At 47.3% G+C, this 20,403-nt stretch overlaps 4 protein-coding genes across 6 annotated transcripts; 2 read left to right on the top strand and 2 right to left on the bottom strand.

Moving 5' to 3' along the window:
• Positions 1–11: 11 nt before the first annotated feature.
• Positions 12–5,272, bottom strand: LOC101156074 (protein C19orf12 homolog). Of its 2 annotated transcripts, XM_004067489.4 has the most exons (4): positions 4,999–5,272; positions 3,185–3,289; positions 1,504–1,672; positions 12–939 (listed from the first exon to the last, which is right to left on the bottom strand). In XM_004067489.4, the coding sequence occupies exons 3-4, from the start codon at positions 1,667–1,669 to the stop codon at positions 674–676; spliced, it is 432 nt and encodes a 143-aa protein (XP_004067537.1). In that variant the 5' UTR covers positions 1,670–1,672; positions 3,185–3,289; positions 4,999–5,272; the 3' UTR covers positions 12–673. The 2 variants fall into 2 exon arrangements, with proteins under 2 accessions (XP_004067537.1, XP_004067538.1); XM_004067490.4 differs by lacking the exon at positions 4,999–5,272 and having other exon boundaries at positions 2,839–3,188.
• LOC111947176 (tumor protein p53-inducible nuclear protein 2-like) lies at positions 4,472–7,801 on the top strand. Of its 2 annotated transcripts, none has more exons than XM_023953737.1 (4): positions 4,472–4,813; positions 6,170–6,307; positions 6,391–6,532; positions 7,227–7,801. In XM_023953737.1, the coding sequence occupies exons 1-4, from the start codon at positions 4,561–4,563 to the stop codon at positions 7,453–7,455; spliced, it is 762 nt and encodes a 253-aa protein (XP_023809505.1). In that variant the 5' UTR covers positions 4,472–4,560; the 3' UTR covers positions 7,456–7,801. The 2 variants fall into 2 exon arrangements, with proteins under 2 accessions (XP_023809505.1, XP_023809506.1); XM_023953738.1 differs by having other exon boundaries at positions 4,706–4,813; positions 6,130–6,307.
• A 23-nt stretch (positions 7,802–7,824) lies between these two features.
• LOC101155838 (uncharacterized protein F13E9.13, mitochondrial) lies at positions 7,825–12,152 on the bottom strand. Its single transcript, XM_023953735.1, has 7 exons — positions 11,607–12,152; positions 11,060–11,315; positions 10,683–10,765; positions 10,431–10,611; positions 10,198–10,348; positions 9,390–9,517; positions 7,825–8,018 (listed from the first exon to the last, which is right to left on the bottom strand). The coding sequence occupies exons 2-7, from the start codon at positions 11,130–11,132 to the stop codon at positions 7,828–7,830; spliced, it is 807 nt and encodes a 268-aa protein (XP_023809503.1). The 5' UTR covers positions 11,133–11,315; positions 11,607–12,152; the 3' UTR covers positions 7,825–7,827.
• A 122-nt stretch (positions 12,153–12,274) lies between these two features.
• ccne1 (cyclin E1) lies at positions 12,275–19,711 on the top strand. Its single transcript, XM_004067487.3, has 12 exons — positions 12,275–12,382; positions 12,700–12,749; positions 12,963–13,041; positions 14,346–14,411; positions 14,588–14,733; positions 14,808–14,943; positions 16,683–16,829; positions 16,903–16,998; positions 17,277–17,411; positions 18,392–18,503; positions 18,592–18,749; positions 19,180–19,711. The coding sequence occupies exons 2-12, from the start codon at positions 12,736–12,738 to the stop codon at positions 19,339–19,341; spliced, it is 1,251 nt and encodes a 416-aa protein (XP_004067535.1). The 5' UTR covers positions 12,275–12,382; positions 12,700–12,735; the 3' UTR covers positions 19,342–19,711.
• The last annotated feature ends 692 nt before the right edge of the window (positions 19,712–20,403 follow it).

Below are 20,403 nucleotides of genomic sequence, written 5' to 3'. Positions count from 1 at the left end.
AGCAGATTGAATGGAATTTAAAACTTGTTATAAAAAAGACTTTTATTTATTTTCTTCTTTCACCGTCTGTTGTAAACATCACAACATTTGCACAGAATCTGATTGAATACAATGATTGTCAACACACACACACACACAGACTTAAATCCCTCTGGAGGTTTTCTGACCTAAATGACTGAATCTGAACTAAAAACCAACGGCTTACTCCGGATGTTGTTCTTCGCACCCAAAGAGCCACAATGAAGAAGCAGAAGTGGCTCCGGAGCCTCAGGACGTCTACTGGTGTAGAGTTTTCACTGTTGCCATGGGAACAGTGTGGACAGCATCAATCTTTTCTTTCCTGATTTAAAGTCAAAGATTCTGGTTTTTGAAATGCTGAGTCAGCTGTAACGTCTGTGATTTCGGGTGAACAATGTGAGAGTTTAACTTTCAGACAAACTTTGGCTCTTTTCTGTTTTCCTCTTTTGGCAGCAGCCAGATGGACTCTTCCGCCCCCTGGTGGCTGCTTGTGGTACATTCCTGATCTGAAACTGATTGAAGTCTTTCAAACGTCCACTTCTCCAGAAGGTGAAACGTTCAGAGGTCATCGTGTCTTCATGTAGTGGAAAGAACAAACGTCTAAACGGGTTCTGAAACCCACGCCACAGGAGGCGGAGACGACTCCGCCCGGGTTTCAGTCTTGAAAACGCACCTCTGCCCGCAGCTGTTTGGTGACGTAGCTGATCAGCGTGGCGGCGACCTGCTCCTTGAGGGTGGCGTTGGCCATCACCAGGGCGATGAGCTGCGTGGCGTTCATCCAGTCCAGCCGGCCCAACACCCCCATGATGTCCTCACAGAGCTTCTCCTTCTGGGTCTTAGGCAGCTCCATCAGAATCTGAGGCAGAGGCTGGAACTGCCCGCTGGTCATCCAGCTGCCCAGGAGACCGCCCACGGCGCCGCCTGACGAGGACACGGAGGCGGGGTTAGCACAGCCCTACATGGAGCAAAGAATCCTTTCTTCTAGTTTAGACTTTTCTACGGGACTTCAGTTCAGACGTGTGAGACACGGGTTTCCACATGGGACATACAGAACATACCAACATATGTCACAAACGTGTTTTTGTTTCAGAAAATCTAATCTACAGACTTTGTCAAACTCCTGTTTAGTCAATGAGAATTACAGATGAAACCTTTTTGGAGACTGAGGGGTCATGACCTTGATGTGTGGACCACCTGTCTCCCCGTACAGGTGTGCCAGCCCCTATCCACCCGTTGGGACGAAGCCTTTAGGTAAGCAGGCTGAGAATAACCCGCTAAAACAGGCTGACTACGTAGTTCCTGCTGTTACGTCTCCGTTTGAAACCAGAACTTCATCTCAGAGACTTCCTCTTTTATTCCAAAATAATAAAAACCCGTTTGGTGACCATATACTCGCTTCCTGACCCATAAACTCTGCAGGGTGGGGTCGACATGACAGCACCAAGGATTCAGATCAAGCTACAGAGGAATGATGGGGGTCCTTACCCACAGCAATTCCTACGGGACCACCGACGAGGCCCCCCACAAACGCCGTGCCTCCCGCCACCGCCGCTCCTTTGGCGGAGCTTTTGACCGCCACCTTGATCTTATCGTGGGCCGATATCTCACAGCAGAGGCGCATGATGTCGTCCATTCGTGGAAACCTCTCCATGACCTGAGAGAGGAAGATGAACGGAGGAAACCGGAACAGGAGAGGAGGCGTCAGGAAAAACCAAAGCAATGCTTCTCCATTTCAGTCCTTACTACCGTCTGCATCCTGAAAGAAATAAAGTCGTTTGATCTGAAGTGAACAGACCTTCTCCAAAAAGGTTTTGACCTCTTTGGCTTTCCATACCTGCTGCCGTACCGCTGGTATTTATTCTATTAGCTTTATTCAATATAAACAGATTTACAGAACATGCAGACAAGTGGATCCAAAACAAAGCAATGACTATAATAATTTAACACAAAATAATTAACAGTAGAAGACATCGGAATAAGAAATTATAAGTTAAAAAATGACAAAGAAAAATCAACAATGAGGAAAAAATTCACTCATCAAATAGGGAAGTAGAAAGTTTGACCCGTCCAGATTTACAGTCTATGATGATTTTTTCCCCTCGTCATCCAGTAGAACATCAGAAGCAACAACCAGTGTGACTTTTCCAAAGAATTACTGTGTATAATAAGCATAACAGGAACAACAAAAAGGAAGTATGCTAGTAAGGAATAAATAACTAAACAATAATTATAAGAACATTAACAGGTAATATCGTTAGGAGTCATTCATTAAACAAAGAGCAGCTATTGTTCCAGGGTTACATGCCTTGGATGTGTTCATCTGTCTAACATGTTCATAAATTCAAACATCTCTAGTTCAAATATGTCAGAATTTGATTGAAATTTACAATATTAATGTTTAATTTGATAAATCGTTCAAATTGGATCCAGAATTCAAGTTAGAATTTACAAAGGTAGAAAAGTTGCACTTAAAATAAAACTACAATTATTTATTTGAGAATTTGGATATAAACATATTTGTGGGGTAAATGTTAAGTAGAATTTTTTATGTATTTCTTTAATTTAGTTTCTTATACAAAATGTATCTGGCAATAATAATCATGCTTTTTTCCAATTAATATCATTTCAGTTCCGATATATTTCTCCTTTAGGTGTTATGCTTCTTTTTTCACCAAAAGTATTAAGTATATATTTATTGTAGCATTTTTATTGAAAATATCAATACCATTATTTATTAAGAGAGTCTATCAGAAGCTTCTTGATGATATTAAGGTGAGAGGTCATCAGTTGAGCTTTCATTACTGTTTTCTTTGGTCTTACCGGGGTTTTACCGGAATCGGTTCGCTTTCACTTTCAGATTTAGCCTCGAATGAAAAAAAATCACTCCAAGTTACTTTTTAAAACCAGACTGTCACGTTTAAAAGACGCTGGTCTGGATGTGAAGGTTTGATGATCAAATCCAGATTCAGTCTCCGGTTCAGACCACTAAACAGAGGAGGAGGGGGATTTAGATCCTTTTGAAGTTTTCCGACTTTCACTTGGAAAACATTCATCGTTACACACAAGAAAAAAACATAATAAAAAGTTCGACTCAAGTTCAGCTAAAACAACAAAGACAAAAAGTTCACATCTGGAGACTTTAAGGGTTTCGCGATGCATTTCTCACCTGTAAATGTCCCCGGATGATATGAATTATTGAAACAGAACTTCTGAAGTTGGATCGTTCCAGGTCAGAGGCGGGAGGGGCTCACTTCCGGGTACATCCGTACAACTGTCGTGTCAATCAAAAACCGGAGAATTAAAAAACGTTTTTCTTTCTTTTTGGAAAAAGTTTTCAAACTCTCTTCTAATCCAGCTTTAACAAAAATAAGAAAATAATTTAAAAAATTTCTAGGTTCAGTGTTTAGTTTGGAGTTCTGCGCATGCGCACTAACATCACCATTTTTAACATTGGCGCGGTACTTCTGGTATAAATATAAAATATTTTAGCACCTTTTTAATCTAAATAAAAGTACAATTTTCGCATATTTTACGAAATTGAAGAGTTATTTTATGTTTAAACGTATTTGATAAAAACTATTTATCGAATATAGAAACACAATACATGTATTTTTATAAGTCATAGTCTTGATGCTTTATTAAAAATCCAAACAGGCAATTTTTAATCCAATTATGTGGAATGTTTAGGTTTTTCGTCCAACAAATAAGACGTAAAAATACCAACAACAAAAAAATCTGTGTAAACAGTTAAGGAGTGGAGTGAAGCAATTCTGATTTTATTTATGTTTTCTTCCAATATCAACGACAGAAGCCCGATTTAAAGGCTGGTTTAGAGGTGAACTAAACTGGAGTCTCTGCAGAAACATGTTTGTGTTTAAGGATCCGCCTGTCTGTCCACCGCCTGTCTGTCCACCGCCTGTCTGTCCACCGCCTGTCTGTCCACCACCCTCACAAGAGCTGATGTTCTAGTGTATAACAGGGAAACTACAAACCCTTGCAGGCTCTTTGAAAAAAGTAAAACACCTGAAGTTCATTTTCTTAAGTATACTAGTGTTTTTATTAAGTGTACTTGTGCCATAGCAAGTCTGCTTTAGGCATGTACATGTACCACTGGAAGTAAACTAAAATGCAAATTGTATTTATTTGTACAGCGCCTTTCATTCCAGCTGAAAACACAAAACACTTTACATAAAGGCAAATAAAATGGTCCTAAAATATGAAAATTAATTAAAAAAGAGGAAACACAGGACCATCATACACAGTTCCCTCCCTCAACAGATTCCTCCCACCCAGTCCCCCCCAATATAATTACTAACTTATACTTCCTCAGACTATATTGGAACATTTGAAGTATGTACATAATTTAAGAAAAATATCCTGCCTCACTTTTAGTATAAGTATACTACTGGTACACTGAAATAAAGTACTTTTACTGCAGGACGATGGTTGTTTCATTTATTAGTTACTGTTTTGTACTATTGTATTCTACTCGACTGAACTTAAAATAAAGGATTTGTTTTAAAATATGTTCCTACTCTAAAAATGTTCCCTCCCGGTTTCAAATTTGGTTTCGTCCGTTTCCTTTCCGAGGCAGACTTGTTTATGTGTGACGTGGCCGTAGCACGAGCTGGATGCTGCGATCTGATTGGGCAAGAGGCGGTGACGTCAGGACTGAGACGCCCCCCCCCCCCCCTTTCAGAGGTAAACAACTTTTCCATCGCGGCGCACTCAGGGAACAAAACAACACGATCCGGTTCGACCGTCAGAACTTCTGCTGGACCGGGTGAGCGTAGAGGTGAGTCTTCATTCATGTGTGTCGCGGTGATGCGGCTGCTCCACCTCTGTACTCCTCCGCCTTTGTTCTGAGACTGACGGACACAAAGTAGTCCTGAAAAAACAACAACCTCCTCTGAACCAAATACACCGGGCGGGGGCGACGCCGCCAGGTTGGAGCAGAACTTGACCTTCAGCACCGAATACCTGACATCCGTGTGTTCTTGTGGTTGTGGGTCATGACAGACCCGTCGGGTTTGTGTTATCCTCTGGGGGGTCGGGGGTTCGGTGCGGACGGGCGGTGGGAAGCCTGGATGCAGTGTCCTGGAAAGAGCCCAGCCCGGGGGGTGGAGGGTGGAAAAAGAACGCAGTGTTCACCAGAGGTCAGATATTTTAGGTCCAGTGCGGCTCTAAAACTGAAGCAGAAGGGCTGCAGTGCCTCCAGCGACCACCAGAGGCTGGTGGCAGTAGAGAGTGAGTTCTCCCTAATACAAGTTTATGGACGTTTTTGGCTTCAGAAGCATTTTTTTTTCCAAAAACGTTCTACTTTTTTAATAATTGTGACAACTGATAAGATTAAAAACCTAAACATCGTTTTTATGTGTGCAGTGCATGTTGGGTAGTCTTTGCTCTGACGCCACATGTCAATCATCATAAAAATATCGCCAGATAAGGGCCGGTGCAGGGCACCCGCTTAGACGAGAACAGTGGGGACTTTTTCGTCTGATGAAAACCACAAAAACCCAATGCATTGTGGGAAACTGTCATTCTTGGTTTTTGTTGAATTTTGACCAACCAGGGACTCCGTCTGGAAGCGGTGCATGGGTCGTGCCAACCTTTGTGAGGGGCGTGTCTTTCAGCCGGAGGCTGGACCTAACAGAGCTTTAAACGGCCGCTCTGATTTTGGCGGAACGGTGAACATTTGGACGGAGTTTAGCGATGACCTGTTGAGTACACATGTAGACATGTTTGGTGTTTAGGTCTGTCCTAAAACGCAGCAAACCTCCCACCAGCTGAATAAACTGACACCTGATTTAAAAGGATCTATTTCCTGCAGAGAAACCATCAACATTTGCTAGTTATTGGATCTGGTAAATCTGTGTCTGCAAAGAAATCTAACCTTGTAGAACATTGACTGCATCTCAGAACTGGACTGAGTGGCCCCGCCCCTTCTCATTTGATCTCATAACAAAGCCTCAAACATCGTCTGTAGAGACCAAAAGGAGTCCATTCAGTCGTCTGCAGTGTTTGGCTTCAGAAATGTCCTCTACAGAGGACCAATCTGCTGCTCTGGTGTAGCGGCGGCAGCAGAAACTTCACCCGTCGTCTGCTTTTCAGGTGGGACAGGCGCAGTTTCAGGCCGTTTTGTTTTCTGCAGACTGTGACAGAAGCGTGGAGATGATCGGCAGGATCCTCTTTAACCTGCTGGGGGGTGCAGGAGACGACCCGGCAGACGACTGCTGCCATCACCTGACGGAGGTGGAGGACGAGGGCTGGGTGCTGGTCAACCTCCCAGGTGAGAAGTGGAGCAGGAACGGGACTCGCCCTGGTGTTTTTGGTGACCCGTCGAGCTGAACTGGAGCTGAACTTTCTGAACAGAGAACGTTGGCGCTTCGGCCTCGGGTACGGATTCTCTGGAGAACCTGCTGATCGAGCATCCCAGCATGTCCGTCTACCAGAGGAGATGCGGAGAGGAGGAGCTAACCACCGACGAGGAGGAGGAGGAGGAGGACCCCTCCAGGTGGTTCTCTCACACAAACATACGTCAGCCATCTATGAGGGGACTTTGAGCTATTTTCACTTTTTACAGAGCGAAGCTTTTATTCTGAAGGGAAGTGAAGCCGCATGAAACCTGCAGACAGCCTGAAGGAGAACAACTCAGTAAAATCACAGGAAAGAGAACATTTTTAGAGCTATATCACTGTGGTTACCGTGATAATTACAACGTGGACTTTGTGCAAATATTGTTTTAAAAATGTTCACACAGGTTTTTACTTTGCATGATTTGGTGCTTAAAAGAAGAGAAACGCAGCGAGCACGAGTCCGGATGACGGTAAAATCCACGGTCCGGCACCATTAGAGAAGTTATGGGACAGTAAGAAAACTTCCTGACGACAGGAACAAAACAGGACTTTAGGTGGCTGTAAAGAAGCCTGTTTAAAAAAAAGGTCTGCAGAAAAGTTTGTTGAGCAGCAGAACAGATGCAGCTCTGGAACCTGCTGCAATGTCCCGGTTCTGTTCAGGAGGAAGCAGCTCAGACCCAACAGAACCTTTACTCTCTGCAGGACCCCCCTTCCCCCCCCGACACATGTTCCCTTCATTTCTGCTTTCCGCCATCAGGCACACCGCCCATTCCACGTCCTGCTACAAAGTCAGAGCTTTAGGAAATCCTCTGCCGGTTTAACCCTCTGCTCTGGATCTCTGTGCCCGCGCAGGCCGGTCACCGTGGCGCGGCGCCCGTCCTGGCACCTGGCCGGTGGCGGGATTCTGCTGGCGTGGAGCGAGCCGCCGCTGGCCGTGCGGAGGTCCTGGAGCCCGGCGGAGAGGAAGAAGCTGAGCCGCGGCGCCCTGCACAGGCATAACCTGGCCAGGGTTCGATTCTCGGTGGGGGCGAGACGCTACGGCCACTTCAAGCAGCCCTGCCAGCGACTGTACAACTACTGAGCTCCGCCCCTTCCTGCTCTGGTCCTCTCAGGTTTCCTGTCAGTGCTGCACTGCCGTCTCTGTGCAATGGAGGCATCACGCATCACAGTGAATGTTTGCCAGAAAGTGTGAGAAACGACGAAAAGGAGTGGATTACTTTGTGTCATTTAGATTACTTTGGTAGAGTAGAGAGTACTTTAACTGCATGGAATTGTAGGTGGAAGGTGGAAGAACACGACCTTCGTTTTCCTGCTGAAAATTCCTCACATAAAAGAACTTTTGTACGACAATTGTTTGGAAAAAATGCTTTTTATTTGTGTGTTTTTGAAATGTTACAAAAAAGTAAATAAAAACTTGTTTTTATAAACTGCAGGCCATTTTTTATAATAATTTTTACTTCCGAAGGTGTCGAATCTTTTCCATAAACCTCTTGACTTTGTCGGGGTCGACGGCGTCGGCCCAGTGGCCCCCCACCTTGAAGTGGGAGCCGATGATCCAGCCGCTGGCGTCCAGGTAGCGGTCGACGTTGTCCAACGTCACTCCAGAGCCAATCAGAACGGGGATTTTCACCGCACGGCTGACATCTGCAGAGACGGAGACACCGCTGGTGAGAACCAAGCGAGGAAACTGCCGAGTCAGCAGATCCTGCAGCAGAGACGGCTCCTCGCCGGGACGGACGCCAACATTTCAGAAAAATCTGAGTCATCACCTGAGAAATTGACGGGTTTTTTGACAGGTGAGAAATGACAAAACCATCATAATCTGATGGAAGATCAAATTTTCATCCAAAATTATGACATTTCTGAAGAATACGGTAAACAAAACAACGTTTACGCCGACCATTCTCGTCATAACGTCCTTCCATAACGAGCCTTCAACCCCTCATGGCTTCCTGTCACTCAGGTAGAGCGCTCGCCGTTTCCTGAAGATGCACAGGATGTAACGTCTCTGACGCCACGCAGACCGTTAGAGTTTACCGCACGCAACTGTCATTACAAACATGGGCGGGGCCAAAGACAAGTAGTAGGTTGTGATGGCCCCACCCACCTGTCATTTAGGAAAACTCGTCTAAATTTTACACAAATTTGAGTTCAGTGAAAATTGAAATTAAAATTAAAACACATAAAGCAGTGAACACGAAGAACCCTTTAGAACCCTTTAGAACCCAGGTGAGCTGCGACAATAATTCACATTTCATTAAAAATCATTCTTTAGTGTGTCAAAGGTGATATATCATCATACAGTATATATGGATATAGTTCTTCGGAAAGGCTGAAGAAAAGCAGGACACAGGCCTTTTAAAATGAGATCTGCCCCCTGTGGTCATTTGAGGAAGTGCAACTGTTGATTTTTCTCAGGGGGGTTTTAAGTTTGGGATCAGAATGTGGGGGTTTGGCTTCATCATAGCCATACAGTCACACTTTGCCTGAAGGTGGAACATGTTTACAGATCACAAGTTTGAGTTTCCGCGTTGAAATAAACTCTTGCCACACTCATGATAATATAAAGGACATTTCTTAATATGAGAAACTCTCGGGTTTTGTCTGAATTGTTCCTGAACCCCTAACAGACGACAGAGTCCAGGACGATCCGGTGTCCCGGATTTTAATGGATTTGAGACTCAGATCACTACTTTGTTTTTTTTTAAACCAAAGTAAAAACCTAATAAATAAGAGCATTTCATTTCAAATTACATTTATGTACATTTTTGCAATGCATTGTTTACTATATTCACCAATCTAGTGAGCATTGATGTACACTGTCTGACTTCTGGGAGATTTCCAGGCTCTGGATTTTAGAGATGTGGGTTGGGACAGCCCGATATGTTGTACCGAGTCGAGAGTAGTGAGGGGATTTGAACACAACTTTCGGATGTTTTCGTGGTTACCATAGCAACGATGAGCAAAAGGAGGGGTTATTGGCAGGAGGCTGAGTGTGTGGGGGGCACCTATTACCTCTGAGCTGGCGGGGGTCCGCCGGGTCTCCGGTAGCTGCTCCAGTGAGGATGAGTCCATCTGAGAGGAAGAACTGGGCGGCTCGAGCCGTGTCCTCCGTGGTCACGTCAGACGTGAGGGCGTGAGCGCTGAAAACACACCGTCCACACTCACGTGACTGAGCGGTTGGGGGGGCGGAGGGGGCTTTCCCTCCTGTTGAGTATTTGGTATTTGGTTAAGTATTTGGACCTTCTGACGCTCAAGTAGCCACAGGTTTACGGGATTTAGCCAATCACAATCGAGTAATCGTACAGAAAATGGTGCCAGGGGCCAAATATGATGGATGTCATGACAAGAGCCTTCGGGCCATGTTGGGCCCATGGGCCAGACTTTGGACATGCCGGGTGTAAACTGTATTGCGTTGGCCACGGCCTACAGTAACCACTTAATCAAGGTCTCAGCCCCTCGGATGCTACACTCCAATGAAATGATCTGATGAGGATTCATTCAGGTGTTTTTCTTTAACTTTAATACTGTCTTGTGGGGTCCAGATGACCCCCCCTTCCATTGACGTGTTCTCCCTACCATGACAAAGGTGGAAAGATTTCATGTAATCCATGGACACCAGTGAAGATCCCAAATCATTGAAGAAAAAAGGTTCAGAGCACTGTCTAGTGGGTCTAGATGACCCAGTCCCAATGTCACACTGCCTTCAAGGCTTCGTTTTGAATGAAAGCACAGGTTAGAGTGTCTTTGACTGTATCTGAGAACTGGAGCGAGTGAGTGTGACATCACCGGACAGGTCGCCGTCTTCCGGCACAGCCCTCACCTGTGCTTCTTTTTGATGTCGGTGAAGATCTGCACGTGCTCAGCTCCAATCTGCCGGCGGTACCGCAGCAGGTCGCCGGCGCAGGCGTTCAGGAGGCCTTCATCCGCCACATGGGAGAAGACGAAGCCCTCTGCCCGGACGAAGTCCAAACCTGGAACCACGCAGATGCAGAAGCGTCGCCGTCTACACTTCACGCCTTCAAACCCGCCGCCTTCTGCCAGGAACCAACAAACCTGACGCCAGGGCCACGGCCAGGGCCTGCCGGTTAGCAGAGGACAGGATCTGCACCCCGAGCGGCAGAGACGGACAGGCTCTCCTGACGGCAACACAGACCGCCGTCATGCAGGCGCACACCTCAGGACCCACGTGGAACGTGTAAGGAACATCGTGCATGTTCTCCACGATCAGACCGTCCTGAAACAGCAGCTGGCAGTCATCCCGACCGAGAAGACCCACGAAGGAACACCAGCAAAGACCGCACTCACCACCCCTGCTTCACGGTAGACATCTGCCTCGCGGCACGCCTCCTCCACAATCTGGGACATCGTCAGGCGTCCCAGAGGGGAACCTGAGTGAGAGGAGACGTTCCCTCACACCGGATCAAGTCAAACAACCCGATAGTAGGAATGGAGATCCAGTTTCTGGGATGAAACTAATTTTTCTTTTGATTTACTTTGAATTTTTAGAAATTCATTTAAAAAAACAGAAGCATCCTGGAAAAGAAGAGTTAAAACTGAAAGTTACTGCTGAGAAATAGATCTATATTTCTGTCTAGTGTGGAATGAAAACGCCTTAGAAAAGTGGAGACAGTTTGGTGGGAAACTCAAACTCCTGTCTTCATTGCTGAAACGGGAGACTTTACCTGGCAACGCTTTGACGTGAATCATTCCGATAACCACTGACTTCAAGCGTCCGAAAAGCTCCAGGAACTTCATGTTTGGGTTTGGCTGAAACTCCAACTGCAGGAACTAAAGTTCAGCTTCCACCGAGGGACCGGATCACGTGACGGAGCAAAGGTCAGGGGCAGAGGTCAGCGGCACGCCGCGTCCACCACGTCTGTTAGGATCCTTCAGCCAACGGGAGACGCAAAAAAAAGAAAGAAAAACAACAAAACGTCTCTGCAGAAAGAAAAAAGTTACTAAAGCATGAAGTCACTTTAACTTTGTCACATTTGACAAACACAAGCATTCATAGACACAAACACACTCTCTCACGCACACACACAGATACATCCAGACAGATATTTTTATATCTCAAACTCATGGAATCAGGATTTAGGAAACTATTTATTAAATTATGGAAAAAAAACATCTTCTTTTTACAGTCTTTTCAGACTCATTTTCCAAATGAGTGGATTAAAATATGAATCCATTTCTTTGCAGCATTAAAAGTAAAAAATGGGAAAAAACCTTTATTTTTAACCGCCTTAAGTTTTCAGTAGATTACATGTCGCTTGTTTCCCGAAGATCTTCTGCTTCCTGGAACAAAATCTTTAAGTGTTACAATGATCAAAACAGTAACTTAATCAATATTTGTTTACCCAAGTAAAGGTAATCAGTAAGGGGCAGTAAAGTTACTCTTAAAAGCTCAATTTAACCAAAAATGTGTAAGGTAAATGTAACGTGTTACTTCCTCTCTCGGCGTGTCTCTGTGACGCAGAGTAAAGGAGGGAAAAAAGAGACACTTATGTGGCTTAATAGGCGGGAAAATCTAAAAAATCTGCAAAAATCATCAAAAATATTCATATTTTCGCTGGTTTCCAGTCTTCTTGGCGGTTTTTCCCGGGAGACCGCGGCTTTGTTTACATCTGACAGGCTGGCCACGCGGAGCCGGCACACTTCCGGCCCGGTGGCCACGCCCCCGCAGCTGTCAGCGCCGCGGCCACGCCCCTCCCACAGCTGCAAAAGCGGGATTTTTCTTTCCCGGCGGCGGAGCAGCAGCTGAAGGCGCCAGCAGCCGTCAGAGCCACTCAGAGTCCCGCGCGCGTCCGTCAGGAGGTCCATGGAGGAGAAGGTCGCCAGTCTCCGAGCTTTGGCGCCAGTTTGAAGCGGCTCCGCCCGGAGGGACGCTCGGGTTTTAGGCGCCAGCTCCAGGGAAACCCGCCCGGCCTGCACAGGCTCTGTGAGCGGGCAGCTCCGCCTCTGACTCCCGGGGACTCGGAGCGAACTTCAAGGAGTCTCTTGGGGTAACTTTTCGCTTTTCATCGGGGTGTTACGCGCTGAAAGGGAACTGTGTATTCGGTGTCTCGGTAAGTCCCGCTCTGCGTGGCCGCTGGCAGGTAAAGTTCCCGCGGAGCGGCTGGAGTGATTGTGAGGGCTCCGGGGGGCTCGCGGTCCTCTGGGGGGAGGGCACGCGCCGCTTCTTGTTCTCGCGGGCTCGTGCGCCCTCAGAGCCCGCTTCTTCCCCGCCACTTCTGCGCCGGGCTTTGTCAGGAGGAGGCGCCGCTCGGGTGGGGGTTGGGTGTTTTCTGGAAGCCCGGAGCTAACGCTGGCATCCCCGCAGGTTTGCTCGGAGTGTGGGCCAGCGCGTCCGAGGACCATGCGAGGACAGCGGTGAGTTGCTGTGTTTTTTACCCCGCTTCCAGCGCTTAATATGTCGGGGGGAATGAGCCGCTCTGACGGCGCCGTCCGTCGGCGCAGCCCGGTTAGCCGTCCGGCTAACTAACCCCCGTGGCCTCCTCCTCCTCGGGGGCTAAACTCTGGGAGCCCGCGCGGAGGTTCTGGACGCTTCTGGACCACAAAGACACGTCTGTTTTTTCTCCACAGGGAGCAGAAGGAGCCCACGAGTGTCGCCCCCACGGAGAGGTCAGAGAGGAGCAGAAAGAGGAAGGCAGATGTGGCCATTGTACGTGAGCGGACCAGCTGGTCTGAACTGGTCCATCAGACTGGTTCTGCTCTCTTTATGGTCCGGCAGAACCTTCAGCTATGGAAGCCCAAACATGACAAAACTCACAAACCATATTTAAGGCCACAAAAATGGATCCATTTAGCCAGAAATTCTTTCCAAGACGTGATTTAAAATTATTTAAACTTATATTGATTTTTATTTCCAGGAGGAGGTTGAGGTTCTACAAACACCCCCACAAAACGGTTAAACAGATTTGCGTTTTAGTTTTCTTCGCATCCAAACTTGACACCATTTTTTTCCCATAGTTTCCATTGACTATAAAAACGGCTTTGGATGCTAAATTTGTCTCATGTAAACACGATAAAACTTTCATTCATCATTAAAAATAACGGTTTCTGCGCTTGGAGGAGGGGAGTTTTTGAGACGTGTCTAAATTAACATATTTGTCAAAACTGCTTTTTGTATTAAATGAGCCACGTGACCAACGACCGGATGGCGAGGTGCTTCTTGGTAGGAGCTGGCGGACTTGTTGCACGGCGGGCGCCACACAGCTCGTCAAAAGTTGAGCATCTCGTTGGATCCAACAATTCCACATTTCCCAAAATCTGTTTCCTCCGTAGCCCCTCCCACATGTGAGGAGCTCGCCACTCCACGGCCTGAAAAAGAGGCCGCCGTCTCCCTTTGTTCACGCCCGTTGGCGTGTTTTTGAATGACGTGTCGCGTCAGTCGCTTTGTGTACAATTGTGATTTAATGGAAACGGTGTAATTGCAAAAATGTTTATTCTGCAAACTTCTAGAATTTACATAAAGTTTGGCGCATGATTCAAAATAAAAGAACTGATAAAAAGGTTTGTTTGGTTTTTAAAAAAAAAGGACTTTATTAATTTATCTGAACGTTTGTCTCATTTTAAGATCGTGGAGACGAAACGAATAAACATGAGAACAAAAGCTACAAAAATAAAACTAGAAAGCTGTAAAAATCGTAAACACTCCAAATATGAGACGTGTTGGTCGTGAAATTTACTAAGACAACCTGATTTGTGCCAAAAAAAAGAAATTAAATAAATATGTTGATTCCTATTTAATCATTTCATATTTTTTTAAATATCTTTCTGTAATTGATAATTGATGAATGGAAAACAGAAGATAATCTGGAATCAAAGTTGTTTGAGCTTTTATTTTGATAGTTTCATCTTCCACTGTAGACATGAAGTGTGTCTTTCATCTGTGATGAAGATTTTGTGTTTTTGTGTCTCAAAGCTGCTCAGAAGTCGCCGTCAGTCGTTGTGTTTGCGTCTCAGTTCCTACAGGATCCTGACGAAGACGAGGCAGAGATGACGAAGAAGAGGCAGCATCTGGACTGTGAGGTGAGGCTCGTTCGACACCAAATGTGGCTCCAGGACGCCGTTTGACGCCGTTTCTGTACGGATGTTTCAGATCCAAGTCTGATCTGCCGGAAAGCTGAAAATCTCTGGTTGACGACCAGGAAACGGCGTCCCGTTTGCCTCTGAACTGCTGTTCTGAGCCTCTCTTCTGTGTCAAGGTGGACTGGAGCCCCGACTCGGACCGGACCAGCCCCCATCGGTGGACGCCGGAGCGCCGCCAACAGATGAGTGCCGGTTTCCTGCACCTCAACTTCCACAACATATTCGTGACCCCGGTCCACTGCGCCCCCCTGCCGGCGCTGTGGTGAGTGTAAACCCCGCCTCCCCGGGCTCGGCGCCACGGAGAGCCGCCGCTAACGGTCGCTCTGGCTTCTCCAGCTGGGCCAGCAAGGACGTGGTGTGGAGCAACATGCTGGCCAAGGACAAGAGCTACTGCAGGGACGTCCGCATGCTGGACAAGCACCCCCACCTGCAGCCCAGGATGAGGGCCATCCTGCTGGACTGGCTCATGGAGGTGGGTGCATCCGGAGGCGGTCGGACGCTCCCGCCGTTACCCCCTTCTCTGAAAAACTGAACGGCCGTGGGAGTGACGGTAAACCTGCTCTGCCGCATTTCTGCTGCAGGTTTTGCTGTGCGGCGTCTGAACGTTGTTGTTTTAAGGTCAGGATTTTCAGGAAAAACCATGCAGACCTTCAAAGTAAAAGCCTGTCTAGTGTTTGAACCAACAAACGGGTGACGGCGGCGTTTCATGGCTGCCGTTAACTGAACGTGCGCTAAGATGAACTGACGACGGTATTCAGGAGCTGAGTGAGCGTAAAGCTCTGACGGCGCGACCGCTGGGTTTGGGAGCCGTGTTCAGGGGGCGTGTATGTCGCTCGGGGGCGGTAACCTTTCTGGTTGATCTGATTGGCTGAAATTTGCAGGTCAAATCCCAGCGGGAGGAACCATCTAGAAATGAATGGGACCAAAATCTCTGATGGGGCTCAAAAGAATATTTCACCAATGAAACCCAAAAAAAACGTTGGTGATATCCAAAGGTTTTGAAATTATTATGGGATGGCTACACGACCTACAGCGTGTGGCAAGATGAGAAATGTGGTGTTTTTCCACATAGAAATGTTATTTTTCAATTGATCTTTGCAATATTTCCCCCACATACCGCCAGGTGAAGTCTACAACCACAACCCAAGTCATTTTGACCTTTTGACCTTGGGACAATCTTGAATTTTCCTAAAATAAAACAATCCCCTTTAGTACCTTTTTTCAAATAAATGTCAGTTCCTGGTAAGGTTTTCAGTCTGTTGCCTCCTAACTGCTCAAGCGTCATATGATTGTAGATTTTGAACGCCGTTGGCGTGGCAAGCTTGCAAAAGTGGCGTTCCCTTTTTAAATTTTTTTTTTACTGGAATGTGGTCAAATTTTAATACGCGAGTCGTTGGCTTAAGCAGAGCGAAAAGACATGACATACAAAATTAACCTATTGGGTTTGTGGGCGTGGTTAACAAAAATCCTCCGTTGCTAAGAAATTCCCCAACTTTACCTTTTATTATTCCACTAAAAGTCACACAAACCTGTCCGACATCTCCATAGCAACCAAAGCAAATGGTTGCTATGGAGATGAAACCAAGAGAAAAGCATAAGAATGTATTTTTACTATGAATTGTATCACATGAAGGGGGAGAGCGAGCGGCGAGTAGCAGCTGCTCTGACAGTGAGGGCGGGTCAAAAGGGGGCGGGTCCTGCCCCCATACAACGCCGCGCCCAGCTTCCATTTTTTTATATTTCTTCTGTCGGGTTAATCCTTGTTTGTGTTTGACATTTGTCTGCTTTGAAAACAGAGTGTGTTTAAATTTAGCTAAATGTTTTTACCCTCAAATATCAAGAACATCAGGAAACGCCCATTATAACCACTGCAAGCATTTTAGGTTTAACCAATCACTGTGTAGACGAACAGGCTCCGCCCATTGCAGATTCTAAAAATGGATAATTGATGTAGGAATCCCTAAACCCGTTTGTTTTATGTTCACACATTTCCAGGACGTTTTTGTCCCTTTTAGCTTTCCATACTTGTGTTTTTGTGCTTTTTTTCTTCACATAAATTGCAGTAGGAGGAGCTGCTTTGTCTTTTTTGTTTATATTTTCTGGCCTCTAACGTAAAGCGTTACCGTTTAACCCGGTTTGGTGTCGTCCCTCCGGCTGTGGTGCGTTCACGGTCCACCGCACCGTCCTGAACTCTGAGTTTTCCGTCTGCAGGTAAGCGAGGTCTACAAGCTGCACAGAGAGACGTATCACCTCGCTCAGGATTACTTCGACCGCTTCATGGCCACGCAGAGGAACGTGCTGAAGTCCACGCTGCAGCTCATCGGCATCACCTGCCTCTTCATCGCCGCCAAAGTGGAGGTTTGTTTGAACGCGGAGCCGCCGCAGGTTCAAAGCGCCCGTCGTCTGAACGCTCCTTGCTCCGCCCCTACAGGAGATGTATCCTCCAAAGGTGCACAACTTTGCTTACATCACCAACAAAGCCTGCACAGAAGACGAGATCCTCAGCATGGAGATCATCGTCATGAAGGTAACTGCGGCGCTTGTTCAGGTGGCTGCCGGACCCGCGGTTTGACGTCTGCAGGAAAATCCAAAAGTTACTTCTATCGGCTTTTTCTTTTGTACATCAAATGACTTTCTTAAAATTGATTTCATAAAAAATGAGTTGACTGAAAGAGAGACTAGTTCTTTTTTTAGATGTATTTGAACATCAGAGAAATGCTGCAGCACCACCCTGTGGCAGGAGGTCTGCATCACCGCCTGCAACAAAAGTCCTACATCTGAACCTGCTTTTCTCCGCCTCCACAGGAGCTGAACTGGAACCTCAGTCCACAGACTCCCATCTCCTGGCTCAGCGTTTACATGCAGGTGGCCTACCTGAAGGAGACCGAGGAGCTGCTGGTGCCCAGATACCCTCAGGCCACCTTCACACAGATTGCAGAGGTGTGTGTTTTTGAGCGCAGGCGGCGGGTCTGTCTATCAGGGTGATGGATGTTCACGGACCTCCCAAAGATCACATGTTGTAGTCGTCTGGTTCGTGAGCCCAGAGTCCTTCACGTGTGCCGACACCTGCAGAAGACTTGCTGTGACGCCGCACGGAGCGGCAAACGCTTCAGGAAGCTGAAGACGGACGGATGTCCTGATGGAGAAAACGCTGTCCGTCGTCCATAGCAACCGCATCCTTTTGCTTCTGATAACCCTTGTGCTGTCTTGTGTGGTCAAAATGACCCCACCCTTCCATTGACGTGTTCTCCCTACCATGACAAAGGTGGATAAAGGTGGAAAGATTTCATGTAATCCAGTGAAGATCACAAATCATTGAAGAAAAAAGGTTCAGTGCACTGTCTAGTGGGTCTAGATGACCCCACCTCTATCATTAACATGCTTCCAAGGCACGTTAATGATAGGAGTGGGGTCCGGACAGGACGCACAAGAAAACCATGTCATCTGCAAAGAAAAGAACCTGCGTGACCTTTGTGCTATCCAGGGCACCTTAACGTTGGTAGTGGGGTCATCTGGACCCCACAAGACGGGTATCGGCTTGTTCAGCTCCCTGTCTTGTGGGGTCCAGATGACCCTACAAGACGGCACAAGGGAAAAATGAGCGAAGTCCATTCTATTTGAATCTAAAAGAGGTGGGTCGTCGTCCTTGGCAACCAGCGTTCCATTTGCCACGCCCACATGGGTAATCTTTGATCATGGAAGGACTCGTTGGAGCTGGTGGAGACGTTTCTCCTCTGTGGCGTCTCCATCTCTGCATTCGTCCACGCAGGGCGTCCACATGTCGGCGAGACGCTTTTGTTTGTGAGGTTTTTCCGTCGACTTGGTGGCGTTAAACCGTTGTATGGCGAGACCGTCTGGAACCATCCACGACTCCAACCAGCTCAGGCCGAAGGTTTCTGACGTCTGTCCTCCTGTTGCAGCTGCTGGACCTGTGCATGCTGGACGTGCGCTGCCTGGAGTTCTCCAACGGCGTCCTGGCCGCCTCCGCTCTGTTCCACTTCTCCTCGCTGGAGCTGGTGGAGCAGGTTTCAGGTGAAGCCTCAGTTTGTGTTTTTCTCACCTATGCGCCTTCGATGTGGATTTAAAAAAAATGGCATCTGGCTCCGCCCCCTTCCTGCAGCTCTGAAGAGGGTGGAGGTCGAGGAGTGCGTGAGGTGGATGGTGCCGTTTGCGGTGGCGCTCCGGGAGGTCGGCGGGTCGGCGATGAAAGCGTTCGTGGGAATCCCTGCGGAGGACGTGCACAACATCCAGACGCACGCCGCCTACCTGACGTGGCTGGTGAGTGTTCTTTTATTTTGAAGGGATGCTGCTACCTCTGAACATGAATAATTCTGTTATCATCATCTTATCGATGTAACGGGTTTTTAAGAACATCCAAGCCCCTGAACATGTATAAAACTGGCAAACATGCGACGTGTCGCTATGGCAACCGCTTGATGCTGAGGTCTGAAGGCTGAAGTTTTTCTGAGGTAGAGAACCGACCTGCAGCTCGTGGAGACCGTTGCGATTACGATACGGCGAGCAGGCGCTTGTGTGGTTGCCATGGCGACCAGACTGGCGGGTTTTTTGTAGTCGTTCAGGTTTGAGTATCTGTGAAGAACGTCGGGAGGTTTAACCCTGAACTATTGGGAGGAAGGAGCGGCGCCCCAGTCTGCCGGGGCCCTGCGGTGCGTTCAGAGACCTCAGGTAATGTGCGTTCTGCGTGCAGGAAAAGGCCGACGCCTACCGGGACGCGGACCTGCATCGCTCCTGTGCCGTCCCCTCCGGGGTCCTGACTCCGCCCCTGAGCAGTGAGAAGTCGGAGGACTGGGTTCAGGCGGACGCCGCGGCTCTGAAGAAGAGGATGTGCGCGCCGTCCAGACCGCTGTGATTGCCGGCAGAAGTGGGAAGGGACGGAGGTTTCCGGTTAAACCGGAGACTCCGCCCCCACCAGTGACTGAGCAGCCGTTTCTCGAAGCGACTGCGGCTTTTTACTCTATGCAGATCTGACGGCGTCCCCGTCTGCCCACCGACTCCTCCCAGGAGCCCCGGCTCCAGGTGCTGCTATGAACCGGGCGTTTCATGATGGAGACTTTTTTTTCTTCTTTTTTTTTTCCTCCATCAGCAGCTCGGCGACCTCAAAGGACGGAGACACAGCCGAGCTTCAGAAGCTCCGGTTTTTTAAACCCAAACCAGAAAATTCAGAGACTTTCTACCATAAATGCTGCTACGTGTTTTCAAATAAAAGTTTTTTATTCCCAGTTGGGCTCCGCCGTCACTCTCACAGCTGCCCGTCCTCCTGCGGTGCAGAGGAGCCTCTTCTCCACCAGGTGGCAGTGTGACTCCGTCACAGACGAGTCTCTTCCTGCTGTGGCTCAGAATCAAAGGAAAAGCTGAGTTTCTGTTTTTAAAATAGAAAAAAGATTCACATTTTAGACTCTGGAAAAAGAAATGAGCTGTGAGGCTCTGACCCGTCTCAGGTACCGACACCGTTTGAGAAGTTTAAAAAATATTTTGGTGAACTGCTGTTTCATTCAAAAGAAGCTGACCAAAGTCGAGACGGTCGGTTTTTCTGACCGAGGATGAAAGGAAACTGAAAGACATTTAAGATAAAGTTTGTTATTAGGAAAAGAAATGAGTAAAAAAAACACTGAAGCTAAATTTGCTGAAAGTCTAAAGAAACAGAAGAAGTTTGCTGGTTCTGAAGCCTCTGCTGGTAACTCTGCTGCACTGCAACACCAGAACCAGAACCAATGGCAGTGTTGGGTCAGAATCAGAACTCCGGTTCGTTTGAGAGACTCAGCGATCTGCAGGAAGTGGATCGAGTCTCTGAACCGGTTTGTCGAAACTGGAAAGATTCCCACAACCCGGAACCACCTTCAGAAGATAACGGATGTTTCCTGTTTTTAACGTTTAACATCAGATTTAAAAAAAAAAAAAAGTCCAAATCTGC

This window comes from Oryzias latipes, chromosome 3 (assembly GCF_002234675.1).
Source record: "Oryzias latipes chromosome 3, ASM223467v1".
NCBI lineage: Eukaryota > Metazoa > Chordata > Actinopteri > Beloniformes > Adrianichthyidae > Oryzias > Oryzias latipes.
Note: the sequence above shows the minus strand (reverse complement) of the source record. Positions and strands in the feature narration are given on the sequence as shown.

Bases quoted from the DNA above. Each gene is read 5' to 3' on its own strand.
- LOC101155838 (XM_023953735.1), bottom strand. From the start codon at position 11,132: ATGAAGTTCCTGGAGCTTTTCGGACGCTTGAAGTCAGTGGTTATCGGA. The intron at 10,612-10,682 runs GTGAGTGCGGTC...CTGCTGTTTCAG, and splicing joins TCTACCGTGAAGCAGGGGTG to GACGGTCTGATCGTGGAGAA. The intron at 10,349-10,430 runs GTTTGTTGGTTC...GCGTGGTTCCAG, and splicing joins GGCCGTGGCCCTGGCGTCAG to GTTTGGACTTCGTCCGGGCA.
- ccne1 (XM_004067487.3), top strand. The intron at 14,734-14,807 runs GTGAGTGTAAAC...TGGCTTCTCCAG, and splicing joins GCCCCCCTGCCGGCGCTGTG to CTGGGCCAGCAAGGACGTGG. The intron at 16,830-16,902 runs GTTTGTTTGAAC...CCGCCCCTACAG, and splicing joins TCATCGCCGCCAAAGTGGAG to GAGATGTATCCTCCAAAGGT.
- LOC111947176 (XM_023953737.1), top strand. From the start codon at position 4,561: ATGTTCCCTCCCGGTTTCAAATTTGGTTTCGTCCGTTTCCTTTCCGAG. The intron at 4,814-6,169 runs GTGAGTCTTCAT...TGTTTTCTGCAG, and splicing joins TGGACCGGGTGAGCGTAGAG to ACTGTGACAGAAGCGTGGAG. The intron at 6,533-7,226 runs GTGGTTCTCTCA...GTGCCCGCGCAG, and splicing joins GAGGAGGAGGACCCCTCCAG to GCCGGTCACCGTGGCGCGGC.
- LOC101156074 (XM_004067489.4), bottom strand. From the start codon at position 1,669: ATGGAGAGGTTTCCACGAATGGACGACATCATGCGCCTCTGCTGTGAG. The intron at 940-1,503 runs GTAAGGACCCCC...TGTCCTCGTCAG, and splicing joins TCCCGTAGGAATTGCTGTGG to GCGGCGCCGTGGGCGGTCTC.